This window comes from Ciconia boyciana, chromosome 1 (genome assembly GCF_034638445.1).
Source record: "Ciconia boyciana chromosome 1, ASM3463844v1, whole genome shotgun sequence".
Classification (NCBI taxonomy): Eukaryota; Metazoa; Chordata; class Aves; order Ciconiiformes; family Ciconiidae; genus Ciconia; species Ciconia boyciana.
This window is the reverse complement of record NC_132934.1, coordinates 53939100-53960490: the sequence shown is the minus strand read 5'-3', so window position 1 is coordinate 53960490 and position 21391 is coordinate 53939100. Positions and strand designations below refer to the sequence as shown.

Here is a 21391-nt window from a genome sequence, read left to right as displayed (position 1 = left end):
TATCAATCCTGTATACCTACCTGTAAAAAGTGTGAATGATCCAATCTTTTCTATAAAGGTCTAAAGGCTAGAAAGCTAACCCAGGGGGGAGGAGACGTCACTTTATCCTCATTCAGAATAAAACATGCAACTTCACCAGAACGTGTAATACCTACCAGCAATGAAGGCAGTTTTGGAGTAGGAGGAAAAACCTTCTTCCATATCTCCTTTTAAAGCTTTACTGGTGGGCAGTAAGTGATTTAAGATTTGCTGGGACAAGGAGGCATGACATTGTATTCTGAGGGTTAGGATACTTACCTGAGAGAGTCCTGGGCTGTCTTTGTATTTTATTGACCAGCTGTAATACCACCATCTCTTAAAAGAAAGCCATAACTAACATCTCTGCAGAGCTTGGTCCTGTAGGAACGAGCGTGGTCGATGCTGCAAGAATGCACTTAGACACTGAAGTGGAAGGTTAATTATATATATATGATTAGGCACCAGCGTCAGACTGGCAGGAACTGAAGCCACTTTGGAACAGGCAGAGAACTGCAGGTATTAAAAAAATTTTTGAACCTTGATTTTAAAAGAATAACTAGGTGACTCCAATGAGAAGACTCAATTCTCCTCTCAATAAAACCAATGCAGCTTGTTATTGATGGCAACAGAAACAGAGATGGGTCTAAAGTTTGTTGACAAGATGTAAGCATGGAAAATATTGGCACACAGGTGCTTTATATTTCAAGTAGAGCTGCAAAGAATAAAACTGAGAGGTATATCTGAAACTAGTCAGGCACATTGTCAGCTAGGAAAGAGTAGGAAGCCCCTTCTACTCAATTAGTCATACTGAAACCAGGATCAGAGTAAAGAGGTCTTGAACTCCAAACAAAGCAATGGATTAGAAGCAGCTATTTATGTCTTCATAATAGCCTGAGATGGAAGATACTATTTATGTGGTGGTAGAGTGAAAACATAAGCCTTCTGAAATACATTCTCTTTCCCTCCCCACAAAAAGATGACAGTAGGAAAAAAAAAAAGTGTGCATGTAAAAAAGGTGCAGTATATGTTTATTTAAAATAAGTACTCATACAGAAGGATGTTGATAACACGTGGAGAATTCAGTCAGATTCTTGCTCCAAGTTATCTTTCCCTCACAAAAAGTAATACAAGCTGAAGATTAGACTTGCTATTTGGCAATGTAAACATTAAGAAAAAAGGATGTGTTTCCATTAGGATGTACTTTGTTACATTTTAATTCTTGGCTCACCTCATGTTACATGACACCCTTAGTTACAATACGACTATAAAGTTGGAGCAATATTCACAGAAGTTGGACCATGCTCAAATACACTATTTGTTGTAACAAAACCAAACCAAGCCTGCCCACATGTAACAGGTGAAGCATCTTTAGATTAGCTGATTAAGGTTTCAACTGTAAAAGGAATTCTTTTGCCTTTTTCAGTGCCAGTTTCCCAGCTTACACTTTTTATTTCATTTTGAACCATAAAATTCAGTCTATTACATGAGATAATGGATCACAAAGATGAAACCATCCACCTCATTTTCTCTGAAGTTATAGTTCAAAAAGGTAGATGCTGAGATAGCATTATACCGAGATCCAAGAGTCTCAGTGTTTAAATTTCTACTAAAAAACTTGTAAAAGGTTCAAAAAGTGTTGTGGATTGACCCCAGCCAGCAGCTGAGCACCCACACAGCTGCTCACTCTCTCCCCTCCAACCCCAGCAGGACAGGGGAGACAAGAAGAGCAAAAGCAAGAAAACTCACAGGTCGAGATAAAGGCAGTTTAATAAGGGAAGAGAAGAGGGGGGAAAAAACCAAACCACCAAGTGATGCAAAGGCAATGATTCACTACCTCCCACAGGCAGACCGATGCCCAACCAGTCTGCAGACAACTGCCACCTTGGAAGCCAACTCCCCCTCCCATCTTCTTCCTCTACCCCTTTTTTATTGCTGAGCATGATGTTATCTGATATGGAATAGCCCTGTGGCCAGTTCAGGTCAGATGTCCCAGCTGTGTCCCTCCCAAACTGTTGCCCACCCCCAGCCTACTTGCTGCAGGGGCAGAGCAGGAAAAAGAGAAAGCCTTGACCCTGTGCAAGCACTGCTCAGCAACACCTAGAACACTGGTGTGTTATCAACACTGTTTTAGTCACAAATATGAAACACAGCACCATATGGGATGCTGTAAAGAAAGTTAACTCCATCTCAGCCTCATCTCATCAAGAAACCCCAAGAATTCAGCTATTAATCTGCATGAGATATCACATCAAAGCTCACTATCTGGAAGCCCAAAATCAAAAGCAAGTCATCTACTGTAAAATGCTTTCAGCATATGAAACAGTGTGTCAAATTTATCAAACCTGAAAGCAGACCACTACAGTCACTACTATTAACATTTGCAGTAGTGGCTTTGACCAGTGTATTTATAAAATGAGTAAGCAGTAAGGCCTTCCCCAAACATACAACTTTGTATGTGAGCTTGTGGGACTTGTGTCCACATTATTAAAATCGGCCTGTTTTCCTCCTACAGTATGGACATTGTTATTTACTGTTTACTCCCAGCAGGTTGTAAGCAGTATTGTACAGTAGATATGCATAAATAGAATCATAAATTAAAAAAGCTAACAAGGTGCTCAGAAAGGCAGCTCAATGACTTTGCCACTGTGCATGAGAACTCGTTATTAGTTTATGATGCTTGCTTACTCTAGTTCCCTAGTTCCAGGGGGGGGGAATTAAATATACAACATCAGAAGCTGCAGTTTGCATGCATCTCTTCTCCTGCCCATAAGTAAATATCCTGGGAGCAGAGAGCAGAAGTGATGGTCTGTGGAAGTCAGCAGTGTCTCTTCACAGAACCTGAGAGCTTCTTGGTGTTTGTAGGAATGACTGTTCATTAGATCCAAAATATCTCAAACAAGGCCACTCCCAAAGACGGTAGGTTTTTATTCATCTACCATGAAACTCATTTCTGTTAAGGGTAAAGGTGTTGAGCACCACAGATGTTTAACCCACTGAAAGCCTTCAGGAGTTGAGAGCGTAAACAGTGCATAGCTTTCTGGCACTTTCAGATGTTTAAAGGCAAATGTAGTCCCTCATTACCTCTTCGGGATGCTACTCCTCACCTCCAGAAAGTAATACAGGAGAGCCAGTAAGAAGGTCTCCATAAATAAAACAAAAAAGGCCACTGCAGACTAAGACTGCCCACAAAAATTAATTTGTAGCACCGAGAAGTATTTAGTGATTCAGTTTTACATGCAAAGGCCACTCCTGCAGAGCGTTAAGGCTCTGCCGGTGCAGGTCAGTACTTGCAGCTCTGCATCGCTGGAGCAGGAGCTGCGTTGGGGCTCCATCCCAGGGGAGGTGCCCTCCCAGCAACTCAGGTGCTTTTCTTCATGCAGCAAGAGCTTGCTAGGAAAGACTGGGCTCACTTATAGTCAGATTTGAACATGAACTAAGCAAGGTTATCCGCCCAGGGTTTTCAAAGTAGCATTGCTCACTGAGGAGATCTGTCATGAATTTGAGAGGCTAAGGCACAATGAGAGAGAGCAATCAAGGCCATGATTTTCCATGTCCAGCTTAACACAAACCAAGAAGGCTCCACTTCAAAGCGAGCTGAAGCCACTTTAAGGCATATGGGGGGCACAGTGAATACTGATAACGGCAGCTGTCAAATCTAAACATGACTAGAGATTTCTTTCTCTCTCTAATACATGCAGGTGACCCAAATTTGGGTTCTGGGACACTGGTGAGCTAAAAAACATAGCTTTGTTTGAGGTATTAGAACTTTTACAGCTTGTGCACGGCTCTATTGCTTGCCACGGGCCTCAATGCAGATCTGCCAGAACCACCAGAATCGCTCAGGCTCTGCCCTGGGTAGATGTTTTTTGGGCAGGCTTCGCTCCCTTGAAAACGAGCAGCAGCAAAAGCAGCAGCCCTAGCTCCCCTTTCCTCTCTCCCGCCTTCCCTGCAGCAGGTCAGGCTAGCAGCAAACAGGGATATTCTCTATTCCACGGTGCTACACAGCAAGCAAGCTCACTTCTAAATATATCCAAACAGAAGTTTCTAAACTTCAAAATAAGTACAGTTCTTACTGTAAGTTATGCAGAAAAATGTAGGTTATACCTAATATTTCATGGTAAATGTAGTGTTATTTAACTTTTTTCCTTGTCCTCAGTGTAGCAGATACTAGAGGCCCATCTGAATGAAATTAAGACTTCCACAGAAAGTAACAAATACGTTTACTTTCTGGGTTTTTTACTCCCTGTCATAACAAAATAGTGATCATCTTGCCTGCTCTTCATGAGAGGACCTTTTGATACACCAGGCACTCCTTTGTTACACACCGTTGGTGATTTTCCCTTAGGGAGAGGCTTCTTGGCTGCTGGGGCCAAGCTTTCATTTGCTTGCAAGTTTTTGGTTGAAGGCTGACCTTTTGTGGAAGGCTGAGCTGGCTTTTTGGTCACTGCCACTTTGGCTGAAGTTTGAGGAAGCCGTACAACAGATAAGGGAGTGCGTTCAGGAGGTTTGGATGAAGCGGGTCCAACCTGAGGGGGTCTACTGACATTTGGCTGCCTATTGACAGCTGACGATATGGTTTTGCTTGTAGATACCAGCGTAGGTGGTGACTTTGATGCTTTGCTAACTGCAAGGGAAGGTGCAGAAGCTGAGTGTTTTAGGACTGAAGTAGTTTTCAGGTTCCTTGCCAGGTCAGAAGCTGTTTGTGGAGCTTTCTGAGGTTGCCAAGACCCAGTTCCTGAGGTCTGAATGGTATTTTCAGAAGGAGGTTTTGCAAGGAGCTGCTGAGAATGTGCAAACTTGGCAACAGCACGCAGATTTGTAACAGGCGGCCGGGCAGTCCTCGGAGCAACTGAATTCACTTTGGTTTTAGTGACAGATACAGGTTTGCATTTAGCAGCAACACGCTTCTGTTTTGAAGCCATTGTTTCAGCTGTCCCAGGCAAGCGAGACGGCTGTTTTTCAGAGGACGAGAGGGCAAGATTCAGCGCTGGTGCCGGGGAGCTCTGAGCCAGGGCAAATTTCACCTTGGGAGCATCAGGGGACCGAATACGTTTGCGCAATGTTTCGGAGTGAACAAGAGCCATTCTCGTTCCTGCAGATGAAGAGCTTTTGCTTACAGGCTGCGAAGGAGCAGAAGCTGCTGAGTTGTGTGCAGGAGACTCCAGTTGCTTTGAGGTGCCAGCTAATGGTTTGAAAGGAGACCGCATGCTTGTCACTGAAGACCCTTGTAATTTGGACCTGACTGTCAATGACTTGGCTGTGGAGGATGGGGGCACTGGCACTTTTGGTGATGCCAGGGCAGGGGACTGAGGACGTTTAGATAAAGCCTTCTTGGCACTGGCCCCGAGAGCGGAAACAGGAGTAGGGGGTTTTGATGGCTGCTTTTGAAACATATTGACAGCTGACATTGGATTCATGACAGGAGGCTCCTGAATTCTAGCTGACGAGCTGGGGACACTGTCACTGGTGACCCCTTTCTGAAATGCCAGGATTTTTTGTTCCAGAGTTGCAAACTGAAGCACTCGGCATGGATCATATTTAAGCAGAAAACCTTGAAGAGTGTCCCAGCCTCCACCAACACGTACCATCACATGCTTGCCATGTAGCATCTGAGAATGGGGGAAGAGGGGGTGGGAGCAGGAGAAGAACAAGAGAAACTTCTGTCTTGTTTTATGCAGCACTATGTCTTCATCTTACATTAACATCTATTGAAATCGACTAAAAATAGGACCTCCTTTCTTACACAGAAACATTTTTTAAAAAGAGAAATTATGTTATAAATGAGGCTTATACTTCTCAATTCTTTTATTAGATAGTTTCTCCTGCAGAGACAGTCATTATGCGCCAGGAAATAATGAAAGCATATATACAGAAGACATTTTGACCATTCTGTCAGCATCTTTATTTAGTATACAGAGTTTTGGATACAGGCTTTGTTCAAATTATGGATGTTCTCGTAACATTTTAATCCCAGAAACTCTAACGCCTGCTGAAGACAGCACTCAACTATCCTACAAATTATAAACCCCAAGCATCCAGATTTGGAACAAGCGATGTTCTCAGGATATTCTATTGCATTACCCTTATTTATAATGCAAGTTGCTACTGAAATTTTAGAAACACCACAGAAAAACATTAACTTGCTTAGTTTAGTGCGGTTGTAAAATCAATAGTTGTAAGATCTAATTAGCTACACCCACTTTGAATAGGAGATGGGATGACGTGGTGTCCCAACCTAAATCATTCTGTAATTCTAAAACAATACCATAAAAATGAAGTATTCCACTTAAAAGCATTTCTCTCCCCATTATGAATATAAATTGGAATTCTGAGAAAATACTTACTCGTATGAAGAGTATTTTATCTCCCAGTCTATAACGTCCCTCCGATAAGTATTCAATTGAAAATCGATGGGAACAACTGCAGGGAGGATCTTCTGCTATATGTTTAACCTAGTTATTAAAATTGAAAGCATCCGTTAGTATTTTGACAGAAGCATGTGTTTAACAGTTTATTGAGATATTTAATACAAGAAAAGATACTGATATCTTCATCTCAATCTAAGAAAACACTAGAATTCTATTCCCTCACAAGAAAATCTCAGCTACCTAAAGCTTCAAAACGTAGCATAAAAGATTAAAAGAACAAACTGTATGTACAGACAAATATTTCGAGTTGTTCCAATCCAATTTTGATTATTTCTTCAATTAAGTTATTTCTACTTTCCTTTTTAAGATTTGTCTGTAACCCTATGCATAGTAGCATCAAATTCCAACCACAACCTTGTAAAGACACTGTTACAGTCTCTAGAAATTGAAACAAGTGCCCGGGTCTCTCCTGTGACCAAATCCATTGCTACACCTGACCCAGGGCTACTTCAGCATTCTCCTTAACTTTTTGTAAGGCTTTTGTAAGTCAGTCTTCTATGTGACACCCAAGAAGGAAACCACTGAAAAAAGGAGAAAGGTAGTCCTCAAATAAGTTCAGGGTTAGAGAAGATGTGCCTCTTACAGCCACTTAGAAACTTAACAAATTGGAAGGTCAAGACTATTGCCAAGGAGGAAAAATTGTGAGACTTTTCAGAGAGAGCGAGTATCTGGTGGCTGACATTCCCAAAGAAGCAGAAGTTTTATATTAGAAGACAGAGGACCTTTAAAATAAATTAATTTTAAAGTCTCAACATGTATTTTTAAGCAAAATAGGAAAGTTGCTCATCATTCCTTTTGGACCAATTCACAAGATGTACAAATCATTTCCTTTTCCGCATACATATTCATTTTCAATTGGTACAGCTACAGAGGTTTTATTTAAAGTCTTTTGAAGAAGAGTTTTATCAAAGCCTACTTTAACATTTCATGAAGTTTTATGAAAACATCAAATTGAAAAGAAGTATACGTTATGTCAGAATATTGACACACCAGAAAAACTGAATGAGAGCATTTCTTATACTCAAAGCAGCAATGAAAGGGAGCGGGGAGGGTTGGAAATCAAGGCAGGTTATATGCACTGACGCATTAACTCTAAAATATATATGACAGCATTTTGCTTAAATTTTCAAAAAAAATAGTTGCTCAAAGGAGGTATACCCTTCTGTTTTCTTTTAAGGAGGCTCACAAATACTAGATGAAAAACAGCCTATGTTTACTGAGCCAGATCATACAAGTACTAAACTTAGAGTTTGATTTAAAGCCCATATCACAATAAATAAGTAGTACTTACTGCCTCATGTAGCTCCCCATGGTGACAACATGACTTTGCTGTGCTAATAGGTGATGGTGGTCCAGAGGTCATCAGCAGAGTTTCTTCTAACTCAATTTCTTTCTCTAGTTTTACTAGTACAGGAGGTTCAACTCCATACCTCAACACAAATACAAAAGTAGAGTTTAATTGCTAAAGAAAACAAAAAGAAACTGATGATAACAAACATGCAAAATTCTGAGTAGCTTGACTGACAGGGAACAGCACTACATCAGTCAGAGGAATAACTGCCTTGATAATGCAAAGAGAAGGAGCAACTCTTGAGTTTCTAGTAGAAGTCCTCCCAAAGGTGGTCTTGGAGCTACCAGAGAAGGCAGTAAAAATACTGTCAAAACTACACAATTTACCTCACATCCAATTTAAACTATCTTAAAGCTTCCAGCTCTGCACTAGAAATAAATTAGAAATCTAAATTTAGAGAACGATAGAGATACCTGCCAAAAAGCTTAAAAAAATGGAGACCTTAAAACTGCACTTAATGTTCAGCGAGTTCTTCCAAGATACACAGACATCTATAAGCTGAATGTAGTATTTAAACATACAGCTATAAAAACCAGTGTGGACCAGCACTTCTCTGTGAAAAGAGTCTGATAAATATTTGAAAAAATACTCATATTGTACGGTGGTCCTAGAAAAGCTACTCATTACTTTCTGCACAGAATTAACATCTACTGTATTGCACTTAATGACCGCAGATGTCTTAACTTTGTCTTAGCTTTTAGTTAATAGAATATGTTCTTCCATTTCTTGTTAAGAGTGTGTATGGATCACATACCTGGATACAATGCGTCCAATTTCCAACAAACAAAGATACACTTGTCTTGGATCCTTGTGCAAAACTAAAAGGGAAGAGAATAAAAGGGAGTTACAGCTCATATTTACTGTGGGGAGGCCTGTGCAATTAGGTACAAAGGGAAGATAAGGAATAGATGACTATAATTTTGCCATCATTCTACCCAGAGGCAAGCTACATTATCATGGATAAAGCACTATATGTTTTCCAACTCTAATTTTCTATTCCATAAAGTGTTTAAACCCGTCCTGTCACTCCTGAAATGAAACTCTTCTCCACCTAAGAGAAGTATGCTTTATTTGATTTTATGCTGTTCTTTCTTGATGTGAACTGGAAAGAAAGAGATCTGAGAGCTTTCCCTTCCCTATCCCAAAATATATTATAGCAGTCTTAAAGATGAAGAGCATTCAACTGCAAGTAGGAAAATATTCTCCATCTGTTCACGCTTGTGCATACAGTCACAGATAGGCACATACACTCTATAGGTGAAAAACTGTAGGAGAATACACTGCAAGGGATCTAGCTGACAAGTGGATGGCTAGGCAGCCAGTCAGCCTAAGTGGTTTAAACCCTTGGCTGTGAAAGAATAATCCAGGCGATTGTTACCGTTTCAGTAAGCAACAGATCCTTTTTCTTATCACTTTAAAAGTTCTGGGTGCCAGCAGGGTCCATCCATATGGCAGATTCACCCAGTTGCACTAGAAAATACCACTTGGCCAGTGGCAGCTCCCCTACCCCATGCTATACCCTCATTTCACCCCTCCCTATCAGCCCCCACCTCCTGCCCCATCCACCCAAAGGTTTTCGTCAGAATTTGGTATCTTTGTGAGGATCCATCCGAGAAAGAGGGTCAAAACCCTCGACCATAAGAAGGAGGCGAGAATGACATTGGTTTAAGAGGCAAACGCTCAGGTGCAAACATCAGATACCAACTGTGATCACAGAAAAGATGCAACACTATTTCAGATATGTTAGTAGCACGGAGTTTTGCACTAGGCTTTGCTTCTCAAGGACTGTGCCCACATTAACCCAGCTAGCACCTGACACAGAGGCTGCTTTGCACCCCTCAGTTCGGAGCAGCTCTAACAGCTGCATGCACTTGACTGTGTAGACACACTAAATCAAGATCAGGAGAGCTGAAGAATGAGGTGGAAGAATGGAGTGATAGCCAAATGGTGTGTAGGTGACAGTGGCAGTTCTTCTGGGTTTTCTTGATAACTTTAAAATGAAAACATTCAATTATTTTTACTGCTGCACTGAATAATAGAAGAGGCAGAAGGAAAGCAATGTCTGTTTTGGTTTCTTGCAACTTCCATCTTTAGGTGTGCAAGGAAAAAGAAACAAGGGCCATGAACAAAGAAAGAAAATAGTTCAAAAATTTCACACACAAGTAACTACTTCCTCTCCTGCCCCCATTTCAGCCTCAAAATTGAGATGCTCTCAATATGTTCTAAGAACATACTTGTATGAATGCTCTAGAAAACAAGCCATTCCTCTTCTTTCTTAGCCAACTAGGTATACTGCCTAATAACTTAGAAACCTAAGGCTAGGAGAAGGGTCATTCAAATCCCATCCACACACACACGGCACCATTCTTTTCCCCACCACCATCAAGCATAAGAAATGTGAAAAGCCATAGATACAATTTTCGTATGGTGTAACATTTATATGAACAAGCCTGACTTTCTTCATACTGTGCAGTAACAAAATTCAGTAGAAACTGGAAATTCACTCTGAAGAGAAGCCTAATGAGCCAGCTCTATATTTACAGATGAAATCTAACATCTTTCTGATGTTCAATTTTATATTTAAAATTACTTTGCTTTAAATAAGACTGAAGCATTTCCTAAAGTCTAGGCTGAGTATGAAGTCAGATGTTCTTGTTTACATCATCTACTCCAGTTTTTAAGTCTACTTGTTAAAAGATCCAACTACGAAGGGTAAATCTAGAAAAGAAAGTTGGTGCAGCCATAATCTAAAAGGTACTAGAGGTCATTTCATCCTTCTTTTTTTTAATAAGTGCTTTTGTCAGCTGTAACAGAAGAGGCACAATTTGCCTGAATCCAGAAGAGAAAAATCCCTAGCAGAGATCAAGACATTTGGCTTGATGTCAAAGGGTACCCCATGATGGCTACTCTCCCCTTCTGCTGCCTCAGGAGCCACTTAATTTATTTCCTTCACAGCCATCCACACTTTTCAGGAGGTGTTGCTATATGTATCTGATGGGAAAAGGACAATTGTCAAATTGTCTTTCCCCTATCTCATTAATAAAGAATGGCTTGGAAGTTTGATGGAGAACATCAGTGGAAAGAATGTTTCATCAAGGAGGCTGCATGTCTGCTCATTTCGACTGCCAAAAAGGCTCACAGAAGATATTTATGCCACAAAGCAAGCTTGTGTCAAGAGTTACAATCAGACTTCAAAACACTTCTTGGCTATGAGTGAAAGCCACAGCATTAGGAAATCCTGTCTGCTTATCTCAGGGAGGCTAAACAGGTTCTAGTTACCCATCCACTTACAGGACCTAAGATGTTTAAGCAATGCAATTCATACAAGTTGAACTGAAAAAAAATATTAAAACTAATTTTCTTATAGCTCAGTTCTCCTACTCATCTGTATTTCATGGCACTGAAAAAAGATACACTCCCTAGTTAAATCAGAATGAGACGGATGCAAATGAGGATATTTTCTCAGTATTTTAAAAGGTGACTTATCCAGTAGAGAAGGCATGGGCAGTCCGACTAGCAGGGAGGAGAGCTTAAAAGAAAAGCAGTAATGAAAACAGTGACACCCATTTAAAGAGCATTAAATGGCACAGTCTTCAAGAAAATCTAGTAAATATTGTGACAAATTAATTTGATTACTGAAAACAAAGGTACTTTGCAATTTTTTGCTATTCTGCTTGACAGGCAGATATTTTGCCTTTTTTTTAAAAAAAAAAAAAACCCAAACAAAAAACCCCAGTATTTGGCTTGCTACAGAAAAGTTTGTCTTAATTAATTTTTACTGACATAATAGCTGGTAGAAGGGCATTTCATTATTTACCATGTGATGAAAGCACAGTTCCTCTTAATTAACAGTCAAAAAAATTGTATTCCATGTGGAAGTATCAGTCTAGAAGCTGTTTGTTATAAGGGACAGACTGTGCACTGGGGCAGGCATACACACAGTTGACTATTTTTATAACTAGCTTATTAAATGGGAAAATACAAATGGTTTAGAGTCATGTCAAGCAGGTCCTGAAGTAAATGTTAATTACCAACAGACTGTTGTCACTTCAGGCACAACGCCCTGATGTAGTTACCAAATTCAGCAGTCATGAATGCATTATTCTGAGGGCTTTCTGCTACAAGAATGAGCTCTAATACCAAATAAAGGATCTTATTGTCAGTTCACTCCATGGCCCTGTGGTCTCCCCACACAGGGAAAGCAAAACCTCGCTTTTCTCCTCTGTTTCTCAGCAGGCCTTTTTACTGAAGGAAAACACGCGAGTTTGCTGCACAGCTGTCACTCCTCCTTTCCTCCCACATGGCAAATTTTAGAAGGTTAGAAAAGCATCATGCAGGTTAGAGCAGTCACTGAACTGATTTTTCAAGGCTTTTATGGGAACACTGCCTTAAAATAAAAGCATTAATAGCTTGCACAAGACAGGTACAGTTGTGACAAAGGCTTCATGAGACTATACACAAGAGATCTCCCTGACCAGGTAGTTATCCACATACAGATCAAAGCAAGTCTTACAAAAAGATAGATTTACCTAAACCTTCAGATTCAAAGAGATAAGTTTCATCAACTCCAATGGCCCTACACCAGTTAAGAAAGTTGGCTGTATTATCTCTGGCAAAAAAAGATCCTGATGGAGCATCCTTCTTACATGGAACTTTTCTCATAGGAAAATTCTGGCAAGGGAAGAAAACAAAAAGTACATTGTGCACATCAACATTTCCAACAGATTGCAAAGCATATTTGCAAAGGAAAATAAACTCTAAATTCAGAGTACAGAAACAGTGATTAGTAACTATTTTGTGTTCAACCCATCATGTATTCTATTAAAAAAAACCTATGCTAACGTAGAAGGCATTCCACCTTATCTTTGTGAACAGTCACTGAGTGAACAATCCTTATAGCTCTGCAACCTCTCCCAGAACTGCCCATACAGTTGCTCCCCCATTTCCCCACATGCTGGGGTAAAAGTCTTACTGGTGGTTTCACAGGTCTAGATAATTATTCCCCCTTCCCAAGCTCTGTTCACAGCAGCAGAATGAGCAGAGAGAACCCCAAATCAACTAAACTATACTTAGGTGCCAGATTTCAACATTGTAGAGCCCGTTCTAGAAAGCGGAGGGAATCAAAAGGGAGTAAAGGGCAGTTTCCTTTAAAACAATTCAGTACTTATTTGGCTTTGAATTGGTATCTTCAAAACTAAAGAAACAGTTCAAAGGTACACAAGTTGGGCACCTTGTCCTCCTTAAAAAAGCCCTAAGGATTTGCAGCATCCATATGGCTCTTGTATAATCCTAAGGTTGCTGCCTTGTCATCCCGTCCCAACCCCCAATTAATAATAATTCTAATATTAGTAATTATATTACTTACTGGTAAATATCCATTATTTAAAACTACTGTTTTACTAGATAAAACAGTAAAAGGTAAACACCAAAAAAAATGGTCTGGATATGGTGAAACAGTTCCTCCTGCCCCCAAGGGAAGCACTACCAATCAGGGCACATTAGTTGGTGATCTACTATTTGACAAAGCCAAGCATTGCTGTAGCTATCCTGGGTACCAGTACATTGAACATACGCTACTGCACCAGCATTACATGGGTTTATACTCCAAAGTGACACATCACTTCGTTTCATTGTACAAACACAGACCGCGAGTTGCTTGAGATTCACGTTTCAACTCAGCCTTGGTTCCCCACAAAAACACTGAAGCCCACCTTCAGGTACATCTCAATAAGGATATTTTCATGGCTAACCTATATACTAGAGTTTAGCCACCAGTTTCTGGAACAAATCATTCCACCAACTGCCAATGGATATCTTGTTACCAACCCACACTGATGTTATCAGGGGAACAAACTCCAGACTTGGACTAGACCTTCCTCTGGCAAGACTTCTACTGAAATCAAACTAAAAAACTAGTAAGGACATTAGGATTTCATTAACAAAGTGAATAAGTCATTTATTGCATAAGGACAGTTTATCCATATATAACGCCACACTGTTGTTCATCAGTTTCCGGATACACTGCACACAGAATGCCACTTTGGGAAGCCTCACTCACCTGCTTTCCTTCTACTACTACTTACAATTAAAGATTTTATATATGTATTAAAAAAAAAAAAATCACAATATGACTCACCCTTAAATTATTTGAGCTACAACATTTTTTGATTGTGTTTTGAAGAACACCAACCAACTGGCAGAGTAGTACCCCATTATCAAGTTCTTCCAGCAGTTGTTCTGCTTTGACTTCTATTCCTAAAATAAGAAGGTCAATATTAGAGTTACTTCACAGAAGGTAAAGAAGTTTCATATGAACTTAGAGGCAACTCAAACAGCATTCCATCCATCATATAATTTACTACAGTGTTAAAGACTGAAAATTAGTAGAAATATATAAGTAAACTAAAATCAAATATCCACTTAGTTAGATTTTAATTAGACTAACAAGATTCAGAAATATAAATTAGAACTATTAATCATCCTACCTCTAAGAGGTGGCAGCTAATAAAATCCGAAACCAAACCATGCATTTTAATGCAATTCTCCTAGCCATTCAGGCTCAAATACACCAGATCTTAACAGTACTATAGATATTAAGTGTCAGCATTGACTGGAATATTGGAAAGTGCTTTGAAATTTATTAGACAGTGATTTATTTTTAACCTCACCCAGCAAGCCAGACAGCCAGATTGACAGATCTTCTTGCATAGGCACCAAAGTTGCTTCATGCCGCACAGATATCCATTGGTCATACAGGCACACATCTGCCAAACCTGGCCCATGTCTGGGAGTCAGAGGACTTCGGGGACTTAAGGGAAGGTCATCTCCAAACCACACCTGCAGAAGATTTCAATAAGCTGAAGACAGCGAGCCTGTAATATTTGCAGTCAGATGACAAAAACCTGCAGTTCTGAATTACGCTAAAGATCTATTATTCAAAGAGTGAGTGTTTATTCCCCTTCAGACAGATACAGCAAACCAACACAACAGTAATCACAAACAGTGCAGCTCTCATTAGTAACTCCTGTATCAAAAGTACTACCACATTCGTTCTCTTGACTTCTTTGGATTTAAAATTACATACTTTACTGAATATTAAATAAAGAAAACATGCATTCAATTTGTGGATTTTTTTTTTCCTCAGCACATTTTAAGTAATGAAATCTGCAGTTTATGATATAATTTACTGCAGACTACTGATTTCTCTGATCAAACATTTCAGAGGCGTTTTGTGTTTAAATCATTAAAATGATGATGTTAAAAGATGAAACATATTCCCATGCAAGAACACAACACGAACATGAATCCTTAGCATTTCTCTTAAGGACTGCATATTTTCAATCTGAGAGGTACCTTTACCTTTCAAGAAAAGGACCACGCTGAAAGTTCATGTACAAAATTCCCAAAGACAGAGTCCTTCTGGTATTCTTAACTACTTTCCTTCAGTTCAGTGTGTGTATAAAATATATTTATTTATTTATACTTAAGTGATTAACTAGAATATAGGGTTTTTAAAAACACCTCTTAATCATCAAGCAAGTTTTGAAATAATCTCAGCCTTTGACTTCAAAACCTTCTTAGGTAACAGCACTTCGGAAGAGAAAGGACCACCTATCATGTAACACTGGGTTATCTATCTTGCCACATTGCTCCATTTGTAAAATGATAAAGTTATTTTTTTTTTTTAAAAAAAACTAGAGATAACTCTGGGGATTCTAGCATTTAATCTGCTTCAGGGTATACCTTTGAATAAAAAAAAGCATTATACAGAATTCAAACATTACAAAAGGCATTTACCTGAACTGCATTCTGCATGGTCATCTGCATTTATATTAGTTTCTCCCCCTGGGGAAAGAGAAGAGAATTTTTAATACAGTCCCTCCTGCTTTCATGAAAATCCTAAGAAAAACCCACCAGTGCTGTTTTGGCAAAATATGAGCAAGTCAAATCAGGAATGGAGGGGGGAAAGAGGGAAGTATCTTAGCAGCTAAGGTTTTGATCCAGTAATCAGTCAACTGCAGTTCTCTGCCCTTAAATAAAGCAGCAGTTATTACAGCACAAAGTAGCAACTAACTTCGTATGCATAAATAATACTCAAAGGTTTGCATGATTTTAAGGAGCTGTAAGGCATTTACTTTGCCAAAGAGAAATACTAAAACTTCAAACCATTCTTGAATTTAACAATGTTGGCATTCAGTCCTTCCTTCTCAGCTATCACAAGCGTATCCTGTACATGCATGAATACACATATAAGCATCCTGAGTTTACATTAAATACTTTGAAGATTATGAAAATCTTAAAGCAAGAAAATAATTTTGAAGATTGAGATTTCTTCTTGCATAGATACATGAAAGAAATCAATGTTTTTTATTAATTTCTATTGGGATTTTGACTTAGATTTCCAGGCAGCTAGCACATGCCCAAGTTTTCAACAGAATGCTGCAAACTATTGCAGCAATATGGTTATCAGGACAATCCCCTGGCAAAACAATCCTTAAGGAAAGTTTTAAAGGCAATCTGGTCAACACCTTCCCTCCTGAAGCCAACACAGTATTTTCCAGCAATGCTTTCAATCATGGGAAAACCCAGCACAAACTCCGCACTGGGCTGGGGATCAGTAAGTCTCTCCACATAGGCTCCAGGTCTAGAGATGTGCAGTATTACATGGTTAGCTGCATACACATGCACCAGAAGGAATTTCCTCAGCATAACTCTCCACAGTGGTGGTGGAGGGCATTACAACCTCAAAATTTACATATCTGTGTCTCGAAACCAGTTAAAACCAACTTTCTTGCACCATTACTTAATAGCTGCAATAAAACTTCATCTTACTGATTAGGCTGGAAACCAGATTGCAGACATAGTCAGACAATTTTAACTCATCTGTTTTCCTTTAAAAATTAATAACTCCCCTCTCCTGTCCCAGATGTTTAAGCTTTATACATAGACAGTATTCTTCTCTCCTCCTCCATCTGTTGCACAACCTCACCTTCCTACGGCAAAAGGCCGAATAGCCCATCACAGAAGACCCAGTTATCATAAAAATTTTCACCCTCCCTCTTACCCAGAAAGCAGAACGGTGCTGTTTCCTCCCTATTTTTCCCTCCCACTGCCTTGAACCTCACACGCTACGTAGGACCACACACATCAGGCATTTCAAACAACTTACCTCTACAACCAGCAAACGAGCAACCTGTTTGTTTTCAGACTGAAGCCACTTCCTTATATCAGAACTGCTAGCACTTCTCAAACTTTATGAGAGACACTTCAAGTGATATCTTTCCCCCTCCTTTTATTTCTAGGGAAGGAAAAAAAAAAAAAAAGAAAAAGACACATCCTCTCCTTGATGTCATTTTTCCTTCTATGAATGAACAAGGGAAGGGCAGTGTATATACCAAGCATTACTAATGAGCATGTTATGCTTCCCACAGCTTTGTCCAGGGGAATACATTTTCCTTTAGCATAAGAAAGCTATTGTCCCAAGAGAGTCGCAGTAAGAGGCTTCATTGATCAAAAAAAATAAATAAAACAACAGCAGAACAGCCAGTAGAGAAGTTGGTCTCATTAAAATAAGGAGCTCCATATAGGCTAACAAGAGCTGTAGCATACTAACTGCCAAGGGAAAACAAAAGGCAGCCTAATTCACAGGGAGAGCTCAAAACAAGAACAAAGCAAAATATTCACACAGCAGCTATCACAAGAATGCTCAGCATCTGCAGTTTTGTGGCATGCCTAACAAAAACTAGTCAAAAAAATTTTAAAAAAGGAAAAATAAAGAAAAAGATGAGATTGAGGAAAATTGTGGCACTCGAACTTCAAGGGCCTGCTCTTCTAAAACAAGTTATTTTGTAAGCCCATATGCCAAACAGCTCTCTAGAAAATCAAACGGCTTCACTTATTATCAGGGCATCTAAATAACATTTAACAAAAAAATCTCTGATGATACAGACTACCCTGCACAAATTTTGAGTTGAAAAATTAATATAGTAACAATTACCCATTTTCAGATCCCAAACAGTCCAGCTCTGAGATTGCAGAGAATACAGATTAATGTAGCCTTATCACTTACAGGGAGAGGCATGGGATGAGAAGACCCAGAAGTCTGCCACGTTCAAGTAGCCAGCCTGCAAAGGTGCAGAAGGTGCCGTAGTGAGGCAAATACTGCAGTACCAGGTAGAGTCATAACCAAATCTGACTTCTTCTAAAACCAGTTGGGTTCCCTGCATCAAAAAGCTGTACATAATGAATGAATCAAGTATTTGGTATTGAATTCAGTCAGCTCCAGCTAGAACTGTTTCAGTTTCTACACATGCCAGTTTTTTCAACTCACCTTCATTGAACAGGCATTTGGTGTTCAGAGCTCACAGCTGTGAAAGAGAAGACCCCAGAATGAAAATGTACTGTATCGTGTCCCACCCATAGCCTCAGGCTGTGCCATTCCCATCTCCAGGCCAGCCAATACCCCCAGGGTGCCTAGGAGGGCTCTCTACCTGCTTCACCCCTTAAAAAGGGGGAAGCAGGAGAAACTTGCAAGCACTTCCCAAGCAGGGGGGCAACCAGCCCAGCTCCAAGCTCAGCAAATGTAGAGGTCCCCGACCCCCAGCACCACTCCCAGAAAACACCTCATTTCTGCTGGTGTTTCTGCTGGCAACAGGCTCTGTGACATGGGAGGAGAGGAGAAAGGCTGTCTAGTAGCTCCTTACAGCTGGATCAATACAGTGACACTGATTTACTGTGAGACAGGCGGTCAGCCCCAGATGATATACTGGGGAAGGGAGGAGCTGCCTTCGGCTGGCCGACTGCCAAACCTCCAATAAAGGACTAAAGCTATGGATCAACATTAGGAAAGAGAGGTGAGATAAAAGGTAGCTATCTTCTGACACGTGGCATAGGGACAGGCATTTCTCAGGAAAGGGGCTGCAGACATACCCCGGACATGACCAGGACAGCCTCGCAAGACTGTAGTCTGCTTCTGCTCTCCAGAGATGCCCACCACTTTGCCCCCAGGCAATCTGAGAAACAGTAAAGTCAGCAAATACTAAAGCACTTTACGCAAATACTTCAGGGTGCTTAACACATGCCCTTAGATGCTACACCAGATAGCCTGCTTAGTATCAGTTGTATCAGGTTTTATAGATCATTCACTGGGACCCAACCAGCAAGACACGCTACACTAATTACAAGCCATTCTGTAGCACAAGATGAACCTAGTCCAAGTACCATTTTACTCGACTGCACAGTTTACAAAGAAACAAGCAAACAAAAAAATCCATAACTCCACAGATACCTAAAACAGAGATGAAGCGGACATTGACCTAGCTTAAGTGGAACCTAAAGGGATTCAAAGGCTCATTAAAAAGCCTGGGGTTCACAGACTCATTAAAAAAAACTCAGGTAGAAACACTTTTACATCTTCACCCTGTACTTAAGATATATCACACATCATCGTCTATTCCATCAACACCCAAAGGCAGTCACAACAGACTAACCCAGAGCAGCTGGAAATTGTAGATTAGTCTTGACAGTACCTACTGAAACCCATGTTTTTAAACACTCTGAAATGAAAGAAGCTGTCAAGTCAGTATCTGTTGAAACCTACTACAGGATAGCCAAGATTTTTTTTGGTACACATATCCTAACATGCAGAGGAAAAGAGGCAGGCACAACAAGAAACATCCATGGAGTGCTACTCTCTCCGTCACTACAGCAATTACAGAGCCCTTTTGTTGCATTACTGAGTCAGCAGGAGCTCTGCTTCCCTGGGGAAGCCTCAGAGGCACAAAAGAGAAAGAACCAGACTAGTGGGTCCAAGGTGAAGGACTTTAAGGTGGCAACCAACTCCTTACATTAAGGCACATTGGCTGCTCTCCTCGTGGACTGCCTTTCCACACCTTTTGGTGACAGCGCACACAGCAGCGAGCCCGCTCTCCCCTTCCAAAGGGCAGCAAAGGCACCTGTCAGGGCAGAGAAACCCACTTGAAATCAGGGAGGAGCAGTTCATCTCAACAGCTGGCATCTCTGCAAGAGACGTGCAGATGGCTCCTTTACCACAAGAGCATCCAGTCTGGGGAGAGGCTGGTTAACACGAGACACGCTAGCCCTGCCGCTTGCTCACGTTCACAAACAAACTCTTCTCTCCCTCCCATTTCCACCCCACACTTCGTCCAGCAAAGCAACACTGAGTGGGAGCATCACTTGATGTCCAAGAAGCAGGCTGCTGGCTGGCCATAGTCAGGAGGCGTTTATTATGACTTAAATATAAAATCCTGTCTTATTATGAAAGATCCACCCAGTACATTTAGAATTACAAATGCATAGGCCAGCTCTGCCTTATAGCTCCTAAAGCTATACATGCACTTATTTCCCATGTCTTGATCTGATACTACGCCAAAGGTGACACACAGCATCCCTGGAATACAGCCAGCTTTTGGGCAAAGAAAGGAGCCAGACATTTTTTCGGCTTACTAAGCAATACGAATGAGTATTTTAGCCAAGAGCACAAGGGCAGATTTCCTACAAAAACAGCACCACATCCTCGAACGCTTGCGTGAGGCACAGGAGAGACTGGTTTGAAGGGCGTTATGCAAAAACTCTCCCCTCTCCCTTCCCCATGGTAAGTTTCGCGGCACCTCACTTCCAACATCGATGCCAGCGAGGCTAACTCAGCCGGGTGGGAGCTGCTGCCCCTGGAAGGGTGACCGAGCCGATCCCGGTAACGGGCTTAGCCCAATACCGGGGTCTGTCGCCGCTGCACGGGGCTCCCCGCGACGTGCCACGCTCACCACGTTTTCAGCGCTGCCCTACAGATAAGCGTAACCGATCGAGTGCCACCGCTCACGGAGTTGCGCGCCCGATGCACCGCCGCAAGCGGGACCCCGCAGCAGCGCCCCGGTCCCCACGCGGGGCCGGACTCGTCGCCGCCGCTTGGACGCCCCTCACCTTCCCCGCGGGCTGGGGCCGGGGTACCACCACACCCCGGTGCGGGGGGAGCTGCGCACCGCCGCTGCCACCGCCCTCCTCTCCCGCTGCCACCGCTCCACCGGCCCCGTGCTGGCAGGGCGGGGCGAGCCGAGCCGGGCCGGGCCGGGCTGGGCCGCGCACCCCGGTACTCACCAGCAGCCGCCGCCGCGCCCCGCCGCGCCGCGCTCCCCCCGCGCCGCGCACCAGGGCGCCCCCGCCCGCCCCGCGCCGGCCGCTCCGTTCGAAAGGGCCAATCAGCGCCCGCGGGGCGGGGCCGGGCCGGCCGGGCGGGGCCGTGCCCGCCGCACCTGGCCCGAGGCCGCGGCGCCGCCCGGCCCGCAGCCCCCGGGCGGCTGGGGAAGCTGTCGCGCTCCCGCCGCCTGTTCTGCCGCAGCCCTTCGCGGTTTCTCCGCTGTAGCCGATTTACCAGGGGGCAGCCCGGGGTTCTCCACCGGCGCCCCCGCCGGTTTGGGTGGGCTCGCTGCGTAGCGGAGCAGCCTCTCCGGCCTCCCCCAGGGACGCGGCCTTTGAGGCGGTGCAGGGCGCAGGGTCACGGCCCCGCTGGCAGCCGTGCCCGCCCGGTCAGGCCCCCACGGAGGCCAGGGCAGGCCTCGGCGTCCCAGCCGCTGCGGCG

At 42.2% G+C, this 21391-nt stretch overlaps 1 protein-coding gene across 12 annotated transcripts; it reads right to left on the bottom strand.

The window, feature by feature from the left end:
* Positions 1–1014: 1014 nt before the first annotated feature.
* On the bottom strand, positions 1015–21366 carry GAS2L3 (growth arrest specific 2 like 3). Of its 12 annotated transcripts, none has more exons than XM_072866212.1 (12): positions 21185–21366; positions 18128–18164; positions 17867–18030; positions 16967–17095; positions 15595–15642; positions 14466–14634; positions 13934–14052; positions 12327–12468; positions 8552–8615; positions 7738–7876; positions 6363–6470; positions 1015–5627 (listed from the first exon to the last, which is right to left on the bottom strand). In XM_072866212.1, the coding sequence occupies exons 5-12, from the start codon at positions 15622–15624 to the stop codon at positions 4239–4241; spliced, it is 2160 nt and encodes a 719-aa protein (XP_072722313.1). In that variant the 5' UTR covers positions 15625–15642; positions 16967–17095; positions 17867–18030; positions 18128–18164; positions 21185–21366; the 3' UTR covers positions 1015–4238. The 12 variants fall into 12 exon arrangements, with proteins under 12 accessions (XP_072722313.1, XP_072722341.1, XP_072722378.1 ...); XM_072866240.1 differs by having other exon boundaries at positions 17867–18017; XM_072866277.1 differs by having other exon boundaries at positions 17867–17921.
* Positions 21367–21391: the final 25 nt, after the last annotated feature.